General features: G+C 41.3%; 2 protein-coding genes across 2 annotated transcripts; one reads left to right on the top strand and one right to left on the bottom strand.

The window, feature by feature from the left end:
• Nucleotides 1-431: 431 nt before the first annotated feature.
• On the bottom strand, nucleotides 432-5,545 carry irf2bp1 (interferon regulatory factor 2 binding protein 1). Its single transcript, XM_029518291.1, has 3 exons — nucleotides 4,237-5,545; nucleotides 3,552-3,893; nucleotides 432-3,209 (listed from the first exon to the last, which is right to left on the bottom strand). The coding sequence occupies exons 1-2, from the start codon at nucleotides 5,247-5,249 to the stop codon at nucleotides 3,587-3,589; spliced, it is 1,320 nt and encodes a 439-aa protein (XP_029374151.1). The 5' UTR covers nucleotides 5,250-5,545; the 3' UTR covers nucleotides 432-3,209; nucleotides 3,552-3,586.
• On the top strand, nucleotides 4,538-10,291 carry polr1g (RNA polymerase I subunit G). Its single transcript, XM_029518292.1, has 3 exons — nucleotides 4,538-5,853; nucleotides 6,171-6,315; nucleotides 6,828-10,291. Exons 1-3 carry the CDS (start codon nucleotides 5,778-5,780, stop codon nucleotides 7,591-7,593), a joined length of 987 nt encoding a protein of 328 aa, XP_029374152.1. The 5' UTR covers nucleotides 4,538-5,777; the 3' UTR covers nucleotides 7,594-10,291.
• Nucleotides 10,292-23,919: the final 13,628 nt, after the last annotated feature.

A 23,919-nucleotide genomic window follows, 5' to 3' on the forward strand; every position in this document is an offset into this window, starting at 1 on the left:
AAACAGATTAAAAAGATTGATTTCGCAAGATATTTTTGAGATAAATAATTTTCTCAGTATTGAGATGCTTTCATCACCTGCAGGGGGAACTGAGTTAAAAGATGCTGCAGTCATGAGTTCAACTTCTCTAAAGGAATAAAAAAACAAACAAAAAAAAAACAAAAAACGGTGTGGTGGTGTTCTTGGTGTTCAGCCATGAAGAAAATTCTAGCACTAACACTCAGTTTTGTTTTAGGTGTAATCACAGTCAAATGTACAGTTATTGACTCTAAACACAAATCTGTATCAGCCTCCCACCATGTGGCTTTATCTCTGAATGTAAACTCAACATGTCCTCAATTGAAGTCACACACAAGCCGGTCTGACACGTTCCCCCTTTAAATCTCAGTGAGAAAAACTCAAGAAACGGAGAAACAAGTACAAGTTCCATACAATTTATTCCTGGTTTCTATTTTGTACATGAAGCTGCGATAAAACTGATTTAACAAACATAACACATCAATGAAAAGAAACTTGACAGAGAGAGAGGCGAAGACCATATCCAAGCAAACGCCCCCCCCCCAAAAAAAAAAAAAAAAAAAAAAGAGGCTTCAGATGAAAGCAAAAGCTGTCAGATGGCAATTGAAACAGATTCAGGTTAATCATTGACTAGACAATAAAAAAGCCATTGCACTCCTACTTCCCCTGAGGTTCTCAGACACAAAAACAAGCGGTAAACATTTTTTTAAAAGGCACTTAACAAGGGATTGCATGATCTATCAGTGCATATTAAACTTAAATTCCCCTTCTTCAAAAACATTTCTCTACTACAGACCTGATCTGTGGGATAAACTCTCAATATAAAAGGCCTTTATAAGCATCTGCTGAATACTATATATGTTTATATGTAAAATTCTCAAAGTACAGTCGACCACACAGGCCAGTAAGCTGTAATGGCTTGATGAAGGAAACTGGTTAAGACCTGGTCAAATATTATAGCAATATATTTATTTTTCCATAAAACATTTACATCCAAAAACATCAGCTTGGGCACAATGTTACCTTTGGTTTTGTCTGTGCTCTGTACTGATCAGTACGCACTGCACATAAAGAGAGAATCCACCCACAAGTTTTAAACATGCGAATGTCTAACTGTTTGATTGTTCATTATAGGAATATTTAAACCCTTTATGTGTTTCCATAACTACAAATTAAAAATCTAATTGGATCGGGAGAATGTGGCAGAAAAGTTTCATAGTCATGCGCATGTGTTCCCTTCATCATGAATAGTAACTAAGCTCAATAGACTTGTGCGGGGTTTTTGTTTCTATCTAGATGAGATTTATCACATGGCAAATATGTTGATTTCAAAACTGAAAAACTTATTTTGAAAAGTGGCCCATGTGATACAGTTGTTTTGTTCTTAGTTTCAAAAGAAATTAATTTGTGAGTGATGTTACTGATGGATCTTTTTGCGTTTAGGTGGGTTCTCCCTTCCAAAAAAACAAAACAAAAACAAAACTAAACTAAAAGGTTTAAGAAATTATATTCATTACATATTCCAAACTGTTGCATATACTATCACTAAGAATTGCACATACATACTATTATAGGTTTATACAGTATGTAACATTTAACATTCTAGTATAAAATATAGTCCTAGGTCTATCAATAGATATCTTTTCATATACATTCGGGGTAAAGCGTAGGCTGGGCTGGATCTTATCTGAATGGGATACTTAAATATAGTCATACTGAGTACTCTGTGGCTGCTTGATGCTCTAACAGATGATTGGTTATTTCTACACAGCAAATATTCTCCTTTAAACTTCATTTTGAGCTAACTAAAAATATAAGAACAGGTGCAAGTGATATCACTACTGGTATACTTTCCACATCTTTCTGTTTGCACTTGAAAGTGTTTTCATGGACAGATTTTTTTATTTGTCTGAAAACAAATCTTATTATGTGCCAGGGCACAGATTCAGTAATGAAATAGTAGAACAATAAATTAATACTTCCAATTTAAGGTTCACTAGCTCTCTCTTTCTTTCAGTTGCTAATTAAAGTTTTACTTTTACACAAATAATTTAGACAAAGCATTGTCAGGAAAAAAAGTAACTTTTCTGATGTGGATTTTTTTCCAATTTGTTTGGACCCAAAACAGTATATTTCTGTGAAAAGTTTGAGCTCTGACAAGCTGCTGCACGTGGGCAAGCCAGTTTGTTCATTGATAAGAAAAAGACGTAAGAACCATGGACACTGTACTTCAATGTTTGTGTTGAAAATGTTGAAGCAAGCATTTGTGCTTTTCCACGCAAACTTTCAGTGCACCATTACAAAAACCTGGACCATGGCTACTTTCTGTGAGTTTCAATGATGTCCCCATTTTAGGTCACCTAACCAGTTACCAACAGATCTCATTATCCCTACATTTAGCAAATAAATCAATCCCAAATATAGATTAATACACTGGTGGCAAAACAGAGAAGTGAAGACATGGACTTGGACTTTTCAGTCCAATTTGCTATGTTTATCTCTTGATGTGCATATTGAAAAGTCCCTGTGCAATGGCAAATTGTTGTAATGGTTTAAGATTTAGTTTGGTGAAATGTGTTTGAATGCTGATGTATTCTGTGCTGCTTCACTCAGTTTATTTCCAGCTGCTTATGGAAGCTGAGTGCCAGTGCTAATATAGGTTCAGTTCTGTAAACTGCAAATGCTAACTTGATATAAGTAACCACTGTTCAGCTACTGATTGGCTCTAAAACAGTACATTACGTGGCTATTTTTATTTCTATTCTCAACTCTCGACTCTTTGGAAATTGTGGCTTTTTTCACAAAGATCTTTTGTTAACTGAAGTGAGTATTTGATTTGATTGTTTTTCAGAGTTTGTGAAGGTAAGTTTGCAATGAAAACAGTGCTGTGAGATATTTAAAGTATTATTTGAATTTGAAATTAGATTTGACAATGTTATTACATTAGAATAGTAAGAATTAAGTTATCAAGTGGATATACATAATGACAATTTGTGAAGGAAGGCTTTACAACTTAAGTCAAATATTTGTCAAGGCCCAATAATGTTGATAAAACTGGATGGTGTGAGTAGGTGGCATTGAGACCTTTGTAAATGGAGGTTTAGTGAACTGTCAGTCGCTGTGTTGTCTCTCTTGTTCTTGAAATCTCATTGGTCCAGTGCAGACATGTCCTTTTGGTTTGTGATGCGAAGCTGGAATCAAACACAAATAACTACATTTAAGCAACCCATCAATATCAAATTAATATTCATTAACAATTACACACAATAGTAGGACATTAAAACAGATCTAGTTTTACAAGGCTGGTTACTTCATACAGAAGAGATGTCATAAAAATATATTTGCTGCCTGCCTCCTCAATGATCCTCCAATTTCTGCACAAAATAATGCTAAAAATATGGAAATAATAAGAGACATGCCTGTCGGATTGGTATCAACAGTGTCTACTTAACAGTTAAGTATTCACAATCATCTAAATTTAGGATGTCTGATGCTGTTAGACAGCGGCATCTGTTAGATGTCTGTAGACTTGCCTGTTGCTGTGTCTTGGTTTCCATGGAAATCGCCATCACGTCTCTCTCTCTTTCTTGACAGTGATGTCCCCACTCCCAGATCCAGCTCCACTTGTACCTCCACCTCCAGATGCAGATGCAGATGCAGCTGCAGCACCAGATCCGGACCCAGCTCCAGATGCAGCAGCTGATGCAGCTCCTGCTCCGGCAGTGCCCAGTATGGTTGACACCTCTCCCTGCATGAAGGCCCATGGGGGACTGTTGGGAGAGTTGTCCAATGGACAGCGCTCTCCGCTGGGGCAGTACACCTCCCCATCTCCCCGCCGGCTCTGGATGTACACCCTGGTGCAGGGGAAGCAGAACCTATATTTGATGGAAGTAGACAGGACAGGTTATTGCAAACATCACAGTAGCAAATTATACATTTACACAACTGTATACAGGTCACTTTTTACATTCCAAAATAAATGTCAAAAAAGCAAAAAACCAACAAACAAACCAAAAATTGACCAGAAACAAAAGCTCATGCTTATAGAGCTTACTTGGTCTTACTAAAAATGTAAACAACAGAGCATTTTTATTATGGACACAAAAATTTATATACTGTTTTAGGATGTTTACTTTACTATACAAAATAACCTTAACAAAAAAAACAACAAAACAAAACAAAAACAAAAACAAAAACAAAAAAAAAACACACACAAACCTATGCCCTGGCACTGACGGACACTGAACAAAGTGTGTGTCTTCCAGCCTCTCATGACACAAGGTGCAGGACAGAGTGTTTCCGGTTGATTGGGTGTTGCTGGTGGACGCTGAGCCCAGCTCAGAGGCGCCACTGTGGGGTAACGCTGCAGCAGTGGTGGCGGCCTCTGATGAGGTACTGGACCCCAGAGGTTCCCCTCCGGACCTGGCGGCAAGGGGGCGTGGCTGCCTGGCCGGGGATGAAGCGGGCTTGGGACTGGTCTGGCTCACACTTCCCGCCATGGAGGACGACGACGACGAAGGGAGGCCTGTATTTTTGCCGGAGTTGCTGCCAGCCACAGCAGTGTGGGTCTGTGTCTTGGCTTGGTTCTGGGAGGAACTGAGCTCTCGCTCCAGCTCCGGAGTGATAAACGGCGCGATCCCCATTCCTATACCCAGCTGTCTGCGGCTCATCTCCGCCAAAACGGGGGCGGGGAACATCATCGGGCTGCTCATGGGGGCCGTCCTCGCGGTCAGGCCCCCCGGCATGCCTGCAAGTAAGCCAGGAGGAATCCCTGCGATGCTTTGAGTTACTAGACTCGGGGGTATGGCAGCTCCTAACATGGGTCTTCGGCTGCCGCTGGGGCTCTGGCGGTTCACTTCTTGCGATGGTTGCCCGTCACGGTGCAGCCCGTTAGGCGGCACGCGGATAGCCGACCCGATGCCTTCCCCTCTCCCTGCCCTCTCGTAGCGGTCGGTGTGAGGCCTGCCTCCGTCTACCGCCGCTTCTCCACGGCCAGATGTGCCGTGCTTATTGGGAGAGGGACCAGGTGACCTGACGTTACCGTCCTGCATTCCGTGAGTCCGTTTCAGCTGTCGGGCGCTCGATATCAGGAATTCAATCTGATTAGCTCCCTCATAGTTCACACAGCCACGACACACAACCTCGCTGAAGTCCCACACCACAGTCCAGGGCATCTTCGGCAAGTCGCATAGGTAGCACCACTGGCGCCTGGAAGAGGAGGGGGACGACATGGCGGGGCAGGTAGAAATCCTGTGCGGGTTCAACTAGCCTGATAGCTTGCTAACGTGCTAGCACACGTTAGCTGCGTTAACCTATTAAGCTTTGGCAGGTGCACGCCCTCTGTTTGCGAACGACTAACGACTTTGACGGACTTCAGATCGTTTCAGAACAATATCACACATTCTACAGATGTCAAATTAGCTCAAACGTATGGGTTGTTTTCGCTCTTTCTCCCATATGTTTTGTTTTGTTTACCCACTTCGGCCTGCTCTTCCCGCTGTCAACTGCTTCTTCGACGTACACTGGGACGTTACGTAATCCCCGAAGGGCATTGTGGGTGCTGGAGTTTTCTGTTATGGTTCTGTCTATACGAAAATTCGAGCGAAGCTCGTCGTGGAACTACAACCAAAATTGACACGGAAGTAAAATAATCAAAGGTCAGAGTTCATTTTGTGTCAACACACGTGTGTCGTCCATCGCCATGCGTTTTGTGGTAGGACGCTTTTTACCCACTTTTATGTGAACATAAAAAGTAAAAAATGTTGAAAGACATATCATCATCAAGCGAAGACGACAGTCCTGCTACAACATTACCTGCTAAGCAAAAAGAATCCGGTAAGTGTACTCGCATTGAATGCACACAATTTGCGTTGTTTGGCAGAAATTCTCATTTCCGTCGGACCAGCTATTTCAACCAGAATTACATTGCAGGCTAGTAGTAATACACATGATGGTGAGCTATTACTGACCGAGGATCAATGTTGGATTTTCATAAATACATAACTTGATATGATCTTAGCTGTCGGTTGTCGTTTAAAGTAACAGTTTGGTATGAAGAGTGGCCACATTAACTGTTACTTAGTATTTTCGAGTGTGTATTTCTAATGCTCTCTACTGATGAGATGATTGAGGTTTGCTGTTTGAATCCACAGATGAGAAGGCTACGAGGTACCGGTGTCCAGCTGACTTTGTGTCTTTCTGCCATAAGCCTTGCAGCAGCACTCTAGCAGAGAGCCTGAAGGACAAGAAGAATGAGTTATGGCTCATTAAAGCTCCTGTCAACTTCAATCCAGAATGGTGGGTGCAGTGTCCACTTGTTTTCACACACATTATATATATATATATATATATATATATATATATATATATATAATTTTTTTTTCCTTTTCCACATTTAGTGATGTTGCACCGTTAACGTTTAATGCAGGTCTCAGATGATCATCAAGGTCTTTCTTCATTGATTACTCTATAAGATAGGGCCTTTTTTATTTTTGCACAAGAATGCAGCAAAATCTTGAGTCTGAACCGTTTCTGAATGCTCTTTATAAATGTATGTATTTATGTATGTGTGTGAGACCAGTCTGGGCAGTGTGGAATTTCATTTTTCTTAAAAAACTGTGTGTGGCAGCACAATAGGTTAACCAAACAGATGACATGTAGTAACAGGCTGCAGGAAAATGTTTGTGCAGACCAGCAGGTGGAGCTGGTCTGCACAGGCTTCACAAAGTTTGGCCAAATTTAACAACACAGAGACAATGATTTAGTTTATCCAGACTTTATACTAACCTTACCTCTCCAAACGCATTCAGTTTCAGTGGTATCAAGGTGCCCCTCTCAGGTCTTCAAACCATGAAGGTTCCCAGTGCTGCTGGTGGCGACAAGACTGGAAGTCGCAAGCAGACCTATGGCATCCTGGCATCCTCCCACACTAATTCAGAGCTCCGCTTGCTCACCAGCAACAAGCACTCATCAGGTGCTGTTTTTGGTCCAACCTTTTCTGGCTTGCTAAATGTTTGTGAGGACTATGGAGGCAGCAGCGCTAACTGGGCCCCTCAGGCCATTCCCACTGCTCCAGCACCCTCCATACCGCTGGACCTGAAACAAAGATTCCAGCCCTTTGGCTGTAAGACTCCCACGCTGACCTGCGTAGCCGAGGACAAGGTGGAAGGGGCAACCTTTAGTCACACATCCACAAACCTTTGTCCACTGGCAGTCAAGAGATCAATAGAAAAAGCAGGGTACGATGAAGAGGAACAGGAAGGGAGAAAAAAGAAGAAGAAGAGAAAAAAAGAAAAGAGCATAAAAATAGAGCGAGAGGAGACAGTATCAGTGAAGGAGGAACCCGTGGATGAAATTCAAGATGATGTGACGATGGCACTTCCCGTCCAAGAGGGTGACATTTTACAGAAGAGGAAGAAAAAGAAGCACAGGAAGCAAGAGGAGGTGGAAGAGGGAGTGAAGGTAGAAGAGGTGGTAGTGAAATGTGAACCAATGGACAGCTCGTTTGGTGATGCGGTTGAGGTGTCTGGAAAAAAGAAGAAGAAGAAGAAGAAGAGCAAAACTGATAATGACTAGTCTGTTTTTTGCTTATTTTTCTGTATTTGTTTGCTTGTTTTTGATTTTATAAACTCACCTGGTAATCTATTTTTCACATAATCGATATTCAGCAAAATGCATAGTTTTGGCAGGACAAAAAAACACATTCTGAATCGATTGAGAGACACATCATAAAGTGGACTACAGTTTCTTTCAGACCAATGTTCCTTTCACGCTGAGATTGATGTGACAGTTTTACGCACACACTGTGCAATCGCAGACAACTATGAGCACATGCTTAATGACAGCATCCATGTCACTGCCAAGGGCTTGTCAGGCTGTGGTGGGTTTTATGGGACTATGCTCAAACTGTTACGTTGTTTGTGTAAATGTTTACATAACTGTGCATGTAATGTCACTGGAATGCGAGTATGTTCACAAAAGCAGAACTTATGTGATGACAGAATAATGACTTGGTTTCATATAAGGTTGTTTGTAAACAGTTGGAGAAATAACCAGAAAATAAACCCCAAAAGTGATAAATGGAAAAAAAACAAAGCAATCAACATTTGCCTCTAGAGTCTTGCCAGGGCAGTGACTATACACACAAGGAAGGAAAGTTGAATTTGTGTAATAACTCACTCTGGCGTGTGCAACAACAAGAAAGTGCCGAATTGACATCTCAGATGTTTTATAATTGAAAAAAGCTTTAAAAGTATGAAAAAAAAATTAAATAGAAGCCTTTTGTTAAAGTGGCAAAAATGTATCCTTGTAGTAAATAGATCTAATAGTCACTTCAGATGCAATCAATGTTTTTTTCTTAACTAGCTAAATTCTTTGCGCATTAAAATCAGTAAGGTATTTTGACCTTCAGTTGAATTGGTCTATTGCAACCTATCCTGATGATCTTTGCCATCATTTCTATGGTTTTTGGGCCTCGGCTGCTGCTCAAACTTCAGGAAACTCTCCATGTGTACAAGTCTATAAATCTAAATTTCCACTGCCAGCAGAATTTCCATTCAATGAAATGCAGAAGCAATAGAAGAAGTCCAGGCAGGAAGATGGCGCCAGAGTCCAGTCTGTTTCCTGTGAGAAGCAGCAGCCAGCTGCTTTTTTAACAGCCTCAGAGTTTATTACTAACGTGTAACCATTTCTTTTCACTGATCAAACATAGATGATCTGCTGATGGCTGAATACACAAAGAGAGAATGTTTTATTTATTTATTCATTTACTGATGGCAGATCTCAGCGACACAAGGATGAAAAATCTTTGGCCAGGCTCTGCGTCCTCCCCTTCACCCTCCCATAACTGCTCCCTTCTCCCTGCTCTGCACTGGGGTATGGTCCTGTTTCTTAATGAGCTCGGGCACCTCTGGTGCTATCACACTCTCACCATCTGTAATATCCCTCTGCACATGCTGCAAGGCTTTATTGATCCAGCCTCACTTGTGCATTCACATTTTTTTTTTACAAGCTTTCTCTCCAGAGGATCAGCTTGGACCCAAAATAATTCAAACTGTGTTAGACTTCAGCCTCAACGTACCAAATGTAATTTTTTAAATAATTTCAGTGTACTTGGCTCACAATCTCGGTGTCTATAGTTTTTTGGTTTAGCATGCAGCCATTAAAGCCACAGATGTCAGGTGTTGGATTAGGTGTTTCCCTGTGAGTCACATCCAATGCCAGATTTCTGTTAATCCTCACAGGTGTGTTAAATGTATTTGAGTGTCTGTGCTTGATAACCGGAGTCCAGAGGCTTGAGTGCATATTCCTTTGAAACTGAAAGAGTTTCTGTGGGGTGGTGCAGCTTCCTGAGATTGTTGGTGAACTGTGTGGGACTAATTTCATTTTACCAAAAATTCGAAATGGATTTTTTTTTACCTGTAATTTTTAACATGGCAATTTAGTTTCCTTCACTGGTAATGGGATATTATTATCTATATCATTTATGCAATTTTAATCCAATGAGCACAATTACAAACAAAAGTTTTTATATTTTGAAATATACATCAAATCAGTGGTCCCCAACCTTCCTCAGGTCGCAGACCACTTGTATGCCGGAGAAATTGTCCGTGGAGCAGGGGTGAGTTTACTGTAATTTAAAAATGTAAAAAAAGAAAAGGGAATGCAAATGTAACCACTACACCTTATTTTATGCACTTAAATAACTACGAAATGGTTATCACCCCGGTATCAATTCACCATAGTGCACCATCAGTTTGAGCCATTAGCTAGGCAATCATCGCATGTTACACAGGCGGGCGTGGAGCGTGTGACTCACTTGTTGACACCGTAATCGAAGTAGGTCTCTTGATATTATCTTTTTGCTGTCTCTCTCAGACCCTTCTTGTGTCTCCTCGTTGGCTCTTTCTCCCCTTCTCACACATTTAACATTCCAGTGATTTCTATTTGCGGGCCATTTTTGTGAGGGTTAGCTTGCCAACTTAATGAGGTATGGAAAACACCAGTGTCCAGAAAACTATTGAAAATAAAATACATATAATTTTAAACAATTCTTTCTTTCATTGCATTTCCATTGCATTTCCATTGCATTTCCATTGCATTAAATGCCCACTAGCATGGTCAAATCAAATAAGATGAAACACCTGCCAAGCTCATTACCAACTTAAGCAAATTCATGCAAATGCAGACTGAATCAACCAAACCATCCTGCCATTCAACCACTTTTCACTTTCAAACAGAGATCTCAATTCTATTTGTACACTCAGCATATGTCATACCGTAAAATATCTTGATGTTTATGATCACAATAAATAAACGTCTTCATGAATGATGTAAGTTGTAAGAGGCTCTGGTGCTTCACCGCTCTTGATGTGTCTGCTGCAGAAGCTCTACAGGTGCAGGACAAGTTTCTCTCAGGGTAAGTCTATTATTGATCTACTGCTCTTCATATTGTGCTGAAAAACAGCAGCCTCAGGCAACTAACTGTTATAAACTAAAACTCAGACCTGGTCAGCCAAACTATCTCTTAGCAACCCCCCAAACTGAGCATGCTAGTTCTGTTGAGTGCAGCATTGTCACTGCTCAGCACTGCAGCTCAGAGGTGAAAAGGTCAGAGCAACGAACAGGTTTATGTTTGAGCAGCTCAGAGTGACATTTGATTGAAGGAGCTGCAGCTGTGAGAGCAATGTTGCTGAGTCAAGGGTTTATGGAGAAACAGCATTCAGTGTTTTCTGTTTTCACGATCTTGAATTCATTAGCAAAGCAATATCCTGATTAGAACCCTGATTTTGTTGTATATTGTTTAAAAATGACCTTTAGAGACTTACATACATTTTTCTTTAAATGTTCCCTGTTTTCAAGCCCATTTGTAGAAGAATGAAATAGTGCGATGTTCATGTGTGAGGATATAACATCCAGGTTAAAATTCTTCCATTGTAAAACATTTAATCTGAAAGTCTACAAAACTAAGAGCAAGTTTAAAATTTAGAAAGTGAGGGGGATTTTCTTGCACTTCCACTGCACTGGCTTCAGTATTTCACCAGATCATGGATTCTCACCTTAGTCTGTTCTTGTCAGTCATCAGCCTGAAGGTCATGGGGTCAGGTGTGATCCGAGTCACTTCACTTCATTTACAGATGGTAATCTTACTCCCAGCTCTCTCCACTATAATGCATTATACTATTGAAAGCAAGGAATGATGCAATATACAATTCGGTGTAATACTGGGTGTGAGCTTCTCTTCTTGTCTGGGCTCAGTGCAAGTTCTCTGTGTGTGTGTTGCCACTGTGCTGTCTGCCGAAGAGGATGAATAATAAATGCAGCTTGAAGTTTAGATCCAACGTGTTCAGACTACTGAGCAGAGCAGAGGCCTTTTACCGCCCAGCTGAGCCGATGCCAATGATAAGATTTGGGGGAATGGGTTGGGGTGGAAGGAGGTTAGTGATGGGGGGGGGGGGGGGGTTAAGGGAGTGACTATTTTATGGGTAGTGAATTGGAGGACCATTTATGGTCTGCCTTGCCCTCCCTCTGCAAAGATTTTGGTCTCCCACTCTCTTCTCTCTCTTGCGTTCTTTTTCAACCAGCACGCCTCGCTCCAGCCAGCCTGCGGCAATTTGAACGTTGCCACGGCAACGTGGACCTGCCAAGGAGTATGGAGATGGAGAGAGAGAGAGAGAAAAGAGAAAAAGGAGGGGTGCAGCTCATCAATGTCTTAGAGTTTCCCCTTTCCTCTCCCTCTCTCTCTCTCTCTCTCGCTCTCTCTCTCTCACACACACACACACACACACACACTCTTCACTCTTATGTTGAAAGAGCAAACATTACAAAGGGCTCGAGTCTAAATTCTGCTGCAGAGAAACAGAGACTGCTGTGGCTCCTCACTTTCCTCCCCTGCTTTTACTTTTTCCATTACTTTTCCTTATTAATTCAGCAACAGCAGTTCAAACACCCCAGCAGACTCTTTTCTTGCCAGAACTGAAAGGAAATACAAATAAACAAACATTTAAATTTCCGTTAAGTTTCCGTGTTAGAGTACATCTGTGTGTGACTGTGTGTATTTGTCTGTAGCCAGGTTTAATTCAGCCCTATAATAAACTCCTCTGCTGGGACTGGAAATGTGACATGGATCAATAACTGGCTGTGTGAAGCTCCTCTGCACAAACTGACATGGAAATACTAATTGTTTTCTTTCCCTCTATTTTCTCACAAACAATAGCGGGAGTAGATGTGGTGTTGTTTGTCTGGTCTCATTGAGAATGTGTGTGTGTGTGTGTGTGTGTGTGTGTGTGTGTGTCTGTGTACATATGTCTATGTGACATTGCAGTGTAGATCTGAGAGGGAGCAGCAGCCGTTGACAGACTTGCCGCACCAGTAACTTGATTGCATACTAATGTTTTGGTATGACAACCCCTCCAAACCCCCATCCACCCCAACCAGGCCCCCTCCCTCCATGTTTTCAAAATCCTCCCATCTTTCCATACCCTGCTCTCTACCTCCCTCGCTTGAGCATTTTCATTCTTCTATTCATTTTCTTTCTTCTGAGCCTCCCTCCCGCCTTGCTCTCCACATTGTGTGGCATTGATATGGCACAGAGCTGCTTCTACAAAACATCCTGCTCACCAATGAAAATCAAGAATTCGCATGAGAACGAATTACATAGGTGGGAAACAAAGCAATAGCAAATTTGCGGACGCATCACAGCGAACCTTTTTAATACTTACTATTCATGGGCACAGTTAATTAAGTCTCATTATTGATCATCTCTGATCATTCAATAAAAAAAAATGTGACTAGAATATATAAATTCTGAAAAATGCCATGAACTATATGTTTATGTAATAATAACATGTGGCCCTATGATTGGCTCCAGCACCCCCCGCGATCCGGAAACAGATAAGCGGTTGAAAATGAATGATGCAAATGAATCTCCACGCAGGCACAGGAAGAGCATACAAAATGCCCACAGAAAGGACCCAGGCCTGGGAACCAAAACCACACCCTTTTTGTTGTGGGATAACAGCACTATCCACTATGCTGCTGTGCCACCATAATCCATTACAATCTTAAAGTAAATGTTCGTCAATGCTGTTTTAAGATCTTATCAATGAAAAGCCACTTTTGCCAATGCGCTAGCAACAAAAAGAAAAACCTAAAGAATGGCAACAGTGAAGGACTCAATCGTTTCCAAGTGGTTATGCTCATACTATTTTTGAGTTTCTCTGAATAAAGCAAAATAGGAACCTTGCAGTAAGGTGCACCTCATGAGCATGAAAGCCAATGGCCCACTACTGCTTCTGTGCTTATTATTCATGTAATAAGTTGAAAATGCTATTAATGTAGTTTAAATGGAAACAGGCACAGCCCCCTTCACTTTTTTTTAGAAATGCCTGAATGATTCTAAAGACCTCTCACACAGGCATTAACACACATTCATACGTTTCACGCCAATGTAATATCCTCGAGTGCCAATAGATATGTCTCCTGTAGTTCAGTGGATTGACTAGACAACTGTAGCTACCCACTGAGCTCATGCCATTTTAAAAATAAAGAACTTTAGTCCTGGCCAAGATGCTAACTGTGTCTCATGCCTTATGTTGATCCACAGATAAAACACAATATCCACACACACACATCATTCACTAGCCTGTGTAACCCTTGTTGCCAGTCCAGATTAATATTTAACAAAAAGGAACATTGCCATCATCCATTTTAATGCACTGAATCAGCATTTGTTTTGGCAAAAGTAACACAAAATGAATGCAGTCAGTAACGTAACTACCTAAAAAGCAATATTGTAGATTAAGGAGTTGCTTTGAAATGAAAGTAATTAAAAAGTTGCAATACATTACATTTTGGAAATAACTTGCCCAACGCTGTCGCTGACAGCCAGGGGGACAACAATCGTGGGGAATTAGCAACTAAAACCAAGTTTGCTCCATAAGAACTACTGAAGGGAGTCCAGAAGCAGCAGAGAGTACTGTTTGCTCCTCGGCAAGGTAGATCAGAGATTCAGTCTGACGGCAAACCTTTCCATGGAGCATTTCCTCACGCACCCTCTCAGTATTACGTATGTACAGGTAAGACAAGACCATAAAGCTCTCAGTGCCAATAAAAGTGTCACTTTATAATTATTTCTTGGAGATGATGACAGACAGTGACGAGGTTGCAAGATAGGCATGTCTCTAAGTTACACAAAACCACAACATTAACATTCAGTGCTAGACGACAAGGGACCAGACAACACACAGTAAATCCTCCAGCTGAAGTTCGAAGCAGCGTCCTTCAAATTTAAGATTAAGCCCAGGTGAACAACACATATAGAGAAGGCTCTCACACCTATGGCTGTTACTGCAGCTGCACCAAGTCACCTCAATAGGTCAAGGGCAACCATCCAAGTCCACCATCAGAGGGAAATGCCAGCCATGTATAACTGAAAGCTAAAGACCCAACCAGCAGGAAACACACAACGCCATTGTGGCGGGACCACCAGTGACCAAACAAGAACCAACAACCACAACATCATGACTTTAGCTAATATCCCATCTCTATTCAAACACAGAGGAAGAATAGGAAATTGCGCAGCAAAACATATAAAGATACGTGCTTCCCTGTTATCTTAATGTTGTAAAGACTCACATGATATTGGACATACTAGAAGAGTCCTGGCTCAAAAAACACATGTGGCCAGATCACACCTGCTAAGGGACAGACATACCTTCAGAAGGACGGACTGAAATAGGTTACTAGTGGAAATCAAAAGTGCAAAACAGCAATTCATGCACCCATGCTATAAAGTCAGAAATGCGTTAGTGGACTGTTGCTAAGTTCAATGTAATAGAGGAAATCATCCTAGAGAGTCTGAAAAAGCCAGGGAGTGTCAGTCTAAGTAACTTACTTGCAGAAGCATTAAAGCTCTATAGAGATACAGCTAAAACCTTTATATCTGTAACCAGTGATACATCAGTTCAGGAAAAGCCAGAAAGTGAGGCCATGAGAGTTATTCACTCATTCATCCATCTTCTACTGCTTTCCATCCCCAGGTCGCTGGGGGTGCTGGAGCTCGTCCCAGCTCACTCCAGGCGAGTTGCCAGTCCATCACAGGGCCAACACAACCCTAACCCTAACCCACGGCCTTAATGTTGTGGGGCAACAGAGCTCACCACTATGCCCCCGTGCCGTGCCCATTAGGGTTCAGAAACGTTTTATAGTTCCAAGTAACCACTTGTATGAGATAAAGTGTAGTATCAGGTCCTGGCCACTGGGAAGAATGATACTATTTGAACCCACCTTGGAGACTTAACTACCAGAGGAGTTTGAGCTTTTTTCTGCATTCAACGTGGGCCACCTGTTGCCTCCAAAGCTGAAAGTCAACTGAATATGACATCTTCCTGACACCAAGAAGAGTCTCTGGCTGTATTGAATCATTGACAGAAGGTCAGTAAATCTCGGTTCATCCTCCAAGCAGTCAGTAAAGTCAAACACAGCTGTGCACTGCAAGGCTCAAGTTCAAGGTTCAACATTGATATTGTCATTTGCATGTTCGCACATGAAACTAAATCTGTACTCAGGTCAGGACGCAAATGTTCTAACATGTCAAAAATAATCTATCATCACTGATGATCACTGAAGACTTGAGTGAGTCCGGATTTAAGAGTATTTTCAGTTCATGATTAAACTGTTAAACAGACTACTAGGGAATGCCAGCAGAGCAGACTTCATTTAATGTCGTTAAGAACACATTTGGTTTCACGCTGTTAAAAGAATGTGGCCACATGGGGCCCATGTGGTCTCAAATGTGGCCTGAGCAGCACAGACCTGCAGTACAGACTAGGCGAATGCAAAGGGTGCCATCTTCTATACGGGGTGCCACAAATGGGGGAGGGAAAAAAAAAATCTAAAATTTTTTGCTGCTTTTAACAATGACACTCTCAGATGGGAAATTGATTTGTAACTATTGTTCATATAGGGCCTTTGAAGGGACCCAACAACGATTTACCTCAAAACAGGTCCAAAACACTGCTCCATATCTAAGCATGAATATGGCATGAATTTTTATTTTATGAGGAAAAAAATATTTCACCCTAGTTTTGGGAGCTTGGGGAGTACCTTATAATATATCAATCAGAAAATGTGTCTCACAGTCTGTATTATTCTGTATGGAACCTCATGAAGCAGTTGCTGGTGGATGTGAAACAGAGGTGGGCGTCACATTTTTGGCACTTGGTTTTAGGTGTACCTTTGCGTCCTGGTACCTTGCATCTCCCTTGCTTTTCACCCGTGACCATCCAGTGGGCTGTGGCATCCAGATGCACATCAGGGACCGGAATAAATGTAGTGGGTCCTCTTCTCCTCTTTTCTTCATACTCCCCAGCAATTGCGGAACTGGTACGACCTCTCTTACGCTCCAGATTCTTGCCACTTTTGCACAAGCTTTCTGCAACATACGACTTGAACGTATAAAGCCTCACCTGTTCCTCTGTTTTCATCCCAGTGCTGCTGCAGTCTCTCTTGTAGAGCAGCCAGGCAGTCACGATGGTCATGTCGATAAAGTGGAACATCAGCCGGTGGTACCACTTCTTTGACCTGATTTTGTTTGCGGCACAGTGCAATGAGAGAGTCCAGCAGATCCACTCCACCCATATCCTTATTGTACTCTCTCACCACAGCAGGACAGGGAACTTTGATGATTTTTTTTCGCTTGCCATCCCACCTATCAACGTCGGTGACTGGGTGTGCTCCAATGTAATTACTGACAAGACTGACTGAACGCTTATCATACCACTTCACAGCATGCAAAGTGGTTTCTGCAACCATGGCCGTCTTCTGTTCAAAAGATCCACGTCCAGTTCTCTTCAACTCAGCATCACACATCAAGTTGACACCTGGTAGTCTGTTGCTACGAACAGTACCAGTACAGTGAATTCCCTGCTGAGCAAGTGTGAGTATGAGAGGGACACTCGTGAAGCAGTTGTCCGTGAACACCTTGTAGTTCTGCTGTTTGGGTATTGGCTGGGCCAGTCGGAGGACAACATTGCCACTTGCTCCTACATCTGGCAGCTCAGGGGTTTGCACAACTCTCCCTGTGTAAATCTCAAAATTGTGCAGGACACCATCAGAGCCAGCCAAGACAAGTATCTTGTAGCCACATTTCTTTGGTTTTGATGGCAGGTACTGCTTGAGTCTATTTCTTCCCTTGAAAGGGACCATCTGTTTGTCTACAGCCAACTTTGGGACCCATTGGGATCGTCTGCAGCTTTGAGGTAAGATGAGTGACCAGTGGTCGGATTTTGTGGAGTGGATAAACATTTTCTCCTTGTCTCACTTCATTGTTGTTGAAGTGCAGGGATTTTTTGATGAACTCCCATCTGTTTAGTGCCATGGTGTCAGCTACCTGGAACACTCGGGTGACTGGTACCCATGTGCTGTACCCATGAATTGCTCCAGTTCTTTAGCAGTGAGGTTAAGGGGGTTGTTGGTGTCACGCTGAATGGCATATAAATTTGACTGCTCTACAACTACTTCCAGAATGTCTTCAGAAAAAAACATCTTGAAGTATTTGTAGGGGGACTTGATATTGTCTGATTTTGGAAGGCTGGCCTGCCATTCTGGGTAATCAGTGATGTTGGCACTGTGGGGTGTTCTCCAACGGGATAAGCGTGGAACATCTTCCTCTGATACTTCATCATCTTCATTTTCCTCTTCATCCACAGACTCATTTACATCAGGCAGGTCATCTGTTTTCAAAAGAAACCAGTAAGCATAAAATTAGAATAGGTCATATATACTTCTTTTCACCCACTGATGCAAGCACGCACACGCGCGGACACACACACATACACAAACACGCACACACATGTTCATTCCATACAGTATGTTACTCTACTGACTGAACCCTGATCTCCTAGCTCTCCCTCAAACCTGATTCTGGAGTCCACTCTTCCTCACTGTCACTCTCCTCAAGCTCACTGTCCTCACTGTCGGAAGGAATGAGCCTGTTCCTTACACCCATAAAATTATCGTGCATCCATTTCCTGTTAGTAATAGTAGATAGTACAGCAAAATTGATTATGTTGATAACTATACATCCCTACACATCTCCATCCATGAGCATGTTATAGTTCACACCAAAGTGGTCTAACTGCACAATGTTGCCCTGAGGCAACGAATGAAAAACTGCCATTTTAGGATATAAATGAAGACAGAAAGTGTCTTTACTCAACCAAATATGCTTTTTCACTTATTCATGGACATCACAAATATTATTTATACAAAGGTATTTAAATTTAAACATGTTAAAAAGTGAAATTTATCTTACCTTCTGCTAGCAGTGTGTCCAAGTCAGCTGTGGTCCCAAAAAGGACTGTTTTTATTGACCTTTGACTGAAAGGTCAAAGGTCAATAAAACTGAGACTATTGCAAAAACTAAGCTATGTTAGACTTCTCTGTGTGAATGTATGGACGTTGACACTGACCCTGACTCTGATGCAAATGGCCAAGCTGCTGAAATCTTGTCTAGTGAGTGATCCCTAACCCAGATCTCCCAGATCTGCAAGCAATTCTCTTTTTCAATCAAATTTCTTTTTTTTGTTATAAACCTATTCTATTTATTGATTCATAGACAAACAAATGTAACTCCATAGAAAAGCAATTAAAGATTCATTAGTTATTAAAACAGGTGCTGATCAGTGAATCAACTAATCATCTCTGCGTCCTTTAAATCCTCTGTATTTGTGAGATAAGGGAGAGATGGATCATCTTACCATGATTAAAGTAAGATGCTTACGACTCTAAAAAGGTAAGTTAGAGATGGTGTTTGGTGCTCAGTGATTGTTGTATGTTTGCTTTTCTTTGACAGAGATTAGCTGTTGTCGATTCAAGGATTTGCAGGTCTGTTGCGCTTCCTTTCCATCTCTTTGTTGGAATAAAAGCTTTTTTATAATCGTAGGTGAACTCAAGGACCTAAAGGCACAATACAGACTCAAGGCTAAGGTATAAAAATGGTTTCTTTATTAAAAAGAAATTGAAATATGCCAACGAGGGCAGAAGCAGGGTTCAACAGAAAGAAACATTGCTCTGCAATGTAGTCCGACACTGTGACTAGGGAGGCGGGCAGGCAGGAGGAAAAAAAGTCAGGGCTTATCTGGATTACCTAAGAGTAGTTAAAACATGCAGTATGAAGATTCAACTGTGAAAAAACACTAGGAGGCCAGAGCATATCAAAGTGTACTGATAGAGCGATCTACTGTGAGTGGAGGGAGGACCTGATGTCCAACAGGTAGGCAGGTAAATTCCTCCAGCAGTGGCAAGGAAGAGACACCAGCACAGCCGCAGAGAGAGAGAGACATCCAAGAAACACAAAGGAGGTTAAAGAGAGGGAGACACACAAGAAATAATAGGACTATAGCCAAAACAATGACAAATTTTAAAAAGACAACCTGGAAAATAAGGAAATCGTGATCTTTTCACTAAATGATTTGATCACACAAACATATTTTGCTGACAGCAAGTCAAATGTTAGAGGAGTGAGTGCAATGCAAGGCAGTGTGATAGGCTGCACTGAGAAGCTGTTGCTAGGCTCACTCTGAACAGACCAGTCAAGTCTGACATATGTTTTCAAAGCAGCCCTCTTAGCAGCTTGCAGCAGTTTCCATGGAAACCCCAATGCCATTTCCCCACATTGTTTGGACCTCTCGATATCCCAATAGCTTTCTCAGAGTCCTGTTTTATTAAAGACTGTAAGAGCCACTCTACAGTTTGTTAGTGTGCACATATATTCATATTTAAGTGTACATTTTTGTTGAAATATATGTATAATTTAATGTGTGTGTTTGTGCGTGTCTGCAAATACACAACTTGATAAATGTATAAAGGCATCTGAATTTGCGGCTGTATATGTGAACACACTCAAAGATGCATGTGAGTATGTGTGTTTGCGCATGAATGTGGGCACGCTCAGCCACAGTCAGAGGTGATGACAAGATGACCTTCAGCTGACATTCACAGCAGACGCAGCTGTGAACTGAGTCTGTTCTGCTCTACCAAAGCGCATGGAAAACAGAGATGGATCTCATGGAGATGGAAAAATCATATAATGGTAAATCTTTTTTTTTTTTTTTTTTCTGTAAATACTTACACCTTTATCCTCTTTGGAAATGACACGTGATACCATAATCGTCCATTTTCGCTCCTGACTTGACATTTCAAATAGAAAACATTTAGCCATGTGTGGCCTGCAAATTTTTTTGTGGTGTGAACATACAGACAGGTTACTCTACGAGGTTTCATACACACAGCATTTCTATTAGAGCTATGATAAAATCCACCAATTCGATCCTGCGATGTGAATGACAGTAAAATAATGAAAACGCTAGCATTGGATATACGGAAAGGATTTAAGAATTTTGAGATATAAAAAACTTATTTTAAGACATATATTTAGAAATAAATAATTTTACTTTTTTTCTAAATACCATATACACTATTCTTGTCGTATTGCTGTTGGTTAAATCAAGTTTTTCTAGACATGTTTTTTTTTTTTTTGGTGAAAATACTCTGCTATGGGCAAAAGTTTTAAATAACACGGATTTACCCACATAAAAACAAAAAAAAAATAATAATAACAATTGGGGCTTCATCCCCTCTTAATTACTCATTAAGAAAAGGAGGATCAAGTCTTATGCTGTGTTCACCACCACCAACGCATTCTAGGTTGACGGCTGAAAGAACAGAGAGTGTCAGGATATTTAGAGGACACTGACAGACTCAGGAGTATGTTGCTCTCTGAATCACGGACTAACAGATGCATTAGAACAGTTAGCAGAGTTTTATCTGTTTGTGGAAATGGCAGTGGAAGTATACAGTGGAAATATACACCTATGGCTTTGATGCTCACGATGTATCTTGTGTCATTTTTTATTATTATTATTTTTTTTTTACTACTAGGAGGTGAGTGGGGGTACAAAAGCAACAACAACAACAACAACAGCAACACTATTAACATGGGGAAGACTGGAGCACACAGAAACGACAACAACAGCAACAACAATATCAACGTAAACCATGAGAGTAGTGTTTTCAATGCAATGCGAGTTGTGCACGCTGATGTGGGGGACCAGAACCTGGCCCTGGCCCGGGATGTGTCTTGTGTTAAATAAAAATGTCTATTTGATGTGTTGACAAGATTCAAAGCTTGATTTCCACCTGAAGGAACCATCTGAGGAAAAAGACACTGATATTTTGGCAATGCGTTATTTCCCAGGTCAAATAATTTCTTAGAAATAAGACTAAGAATAAGCATGCTGCTGTGATTGGTACAGGGAAGGAAACAATTTTGTGAAAAAAGAATCGCTTTTTGGTTCAAGGACATGTTCACTCATTACTCCTTGAATATCAGGAGTATTTCTTCCCCTATATTTAGAGATTTCTGCCGGTAGAAAATGAAACATTTCTCCATGCGCAGCTGATGTGTTGTACTCAGCTAATAACTGGGTCTGTTGCATCAAATCGTACTCGTGTGTTAGTATTAACATTTGTATGGCATCATCCATCCATCCGTTAGTTAAAGGAGGTTTTTCTTTGTCACTGTCACCCAGTTCGTGCTCTTGGAGGGATATGTTGGGTCTCAACAACTCCATAAAGAGTTTGGTCTAGACCAGTTCCATGTGTAAAATGCCATTAGGTAACTTTGTCGTGATTCAGCGCTATATAAATAAATTAGATTAGATTAGATTTTGATGTTGTTTGTTTCTGTCTCCAGTGTTGGGCCCACTTTGACCACAGGGCTGCCTTGACCTCCCTGTCCCTCGCCACTTCCTCCGGTACTCCGTCAGAAAATAAAACCATTTTGAATTACGGTGAGGTGCTAATTGCCATGCAGACTGGTAATATGGACACATTGTGTCAGAGGGAGCCATTTGGGTTTTTTTGGTGTGTGTTTTGCTCTGCTGGTCATACACAGCAGCTAGTTAGCAAGGTTGCCACGCAAAAGCCCTTTCACAGTGCGCACAGCCGTTTGACATAATAAGAAGGGGGCTATTTTTAATTGGGTCCAATGCTAAATGGTTTTGTGTTGCAGCCTCCAAATTGGCACTGGAAAGTGAGGATGTGGATGTCACGGTGGTGGATACAGAATTACAGCATTGCAGTGGTAGATAATGCATGTCCAGTAGCAATTATACAGGAGGTGTTATGCCGACATTGTGGAAAAGAAAGAAAGTCAAATGGCTTGTACCCCAATTCAGTTTTGCAGAATTGTCCAATATTGGCAAAACCTGAGCAGAGCCCAAGTCCCTGTGAAATAGAGGGAGGTGGGTTTTTATGGAAGTGTGTGTTACAGTGTGTGTTTTTCAGGCACTCCCTCGCCAATTTCCTGATGGCTTGTAGGACTGCCATCCCTGAGTGTGTTCTATGTGTGAGCCCTCATTTAGACTTGGGTCAGAGTTCAGGTTGCTGTCAGAGAGACGAATTGGCTGTCAGGGGTGGGCAGTCATTTACCCTGAAGTCCTGCTGGGCAACCATCTGCCTGTGGGTAGAGGCAGAGCAGCCTCACTGCCCCAAGTCCTCAAGACTTGGAGTCTGGCAAAATATAATTGTTCTTTGGAAACTGTGATGGCAGGCAGACTGGATTAATAACACGTTCTCCTCCTGAAGGTTGGATCAAGCCATTACCTTCTCTTTAGAGCAACTATAAATTACAGAGAAATATTATGGCCTTTTAGACATTAGAAAAAATCCAAAATTATCAAAAAAAAAAAAAAAAACACAACAAACCAAACAAACAAACTTTCAATATAAATGAAGCATGATAAGAATACATAAATAAAATAATGTCTGATTCATCTGGCATTAGTTAGCAGACATAATGATTTTTTTTAATATAATATGGATTCAAACTAACTTTTGATTATCCATTTGAAGCTATTAATATTATTGTTTATTTAACATGCACAAATATAATTCCAATCACACCACAAAAAAAAAAAAAACTACACCAACAACAAAAGAAACACAGAATCAGTAGGTTTCTATCTATCAACCCCTTCCTGTCCGAGGGCATGGACCCCAGCTTGAGAACAATTGGAAGGGTTATAGATGGGAACACCTGTAAGGTGATTTGTGTGAAGCTGAGGCTGAATGTGGCTGAATGAAGTTGTCCTGTTCAGAGGGAAGTGTCGGGACTCTCTAGACCTTCAGAGACGGCCTAAAATAGTCAAAAATATCATTCAAAAAGTAACCAGTTCTAATTTCACTTTAAGAGATGGATTTACTGATTTAGGAAGTTTATCCAAGACAATCCATCACCATCAGCTCAGCAGCCATCTGAAAGCAACTGTCATTTCATTCATTTCAATCATCTAGAGGCACCAGGATAGAGCTCCAGCTGCAACACCAGGGGGGTATCCCAGGTAGGAGGTTCAACACACTCTGAGTCTATCCCTGAACTCTGATTTGACTTACTCTGAGATGGGGAAACTCTGCGTAGCTGTTAGGAGTTGGTTCAATCAACTCTGAGTATGTTCACCTTGAGTTGCGCGTGTGCACAACCCCTATAAAAAGCCATCATCAATCAAGCCTTGATACCACGAGTCACCCCATGACAACTGAAAAAAAAAAAAAAAAAAAAAGGAAAAGGTCCAATTAGTTCAACCCAATGGAGTTGGAGGTCTTAATGCAGGCCTATGGAGAGGATGAGCACATGTTTCATTGTAAATGTAACCCCACTGCAGCAGCGAAGGAGAAACAGCATGAGAAGAAATTACTACCCGAGTTTGGATGTACTCTTCATTTGATTTTACATTTAACCGTAAGAAATCATAGCTTACAGTTATAAATATAAATGGGAATAAAATCTGATTTTCATTTAGGTGCAGTCCATCAGGGGAGAAGTGTACTTGGAAGCAGTTA

Source organism: Echeneis naucrates, chromosome 13, assembly GCF_900963305.1.
Source record: "Echeneis naucrates chromosome 13, fEcheNa1.1, whole genome shotgun sequence".
Classification (NCBI taxonomy): domain Eukaryota; kingdom Metazoa; phylum Chordata; class Actinopteri; order Carangiformes; family Echeneidae; genus Echeneis; species Echeneis naucrates.

Coding starts and splice junctions, on each gene's coding strand:
- polr1g (XM_029518292.1), top strand. CDS start 5,778: ATGTTGAAAGACATATCATCATCAAGCGAAGACGACAGTCCTGCTACA. Junction 5,854..6,170: donor TGCTAAGCAAAAAGAATCCG/GTAAGTGTACTC, acceptor TTGAATCCACAG/ATGAGAAGGCTACGAGGTAC. Junction 6,316..6,827: donor GTCAACTTCAATCCAGAATG/GTGGGTGCAGTG, acceptor AAACGCATTCAG/TTTCAGTGGTATCAAGGTGC.
- irf2bp1 (XM_029518291.1), bottom strand. CDS start 5,249: ATGTCGTCCCCCTCCTCTTCCAGGCGCCAGTGGTGCTACCTATGCGAC. Junction 3,894..4,236: donor CCGTCAGTGCCAGGGCATAG/GTTTGTGTGTGT, acceptor CATCAAATATAG/GTTCTGCTTCCCCTGCACCA.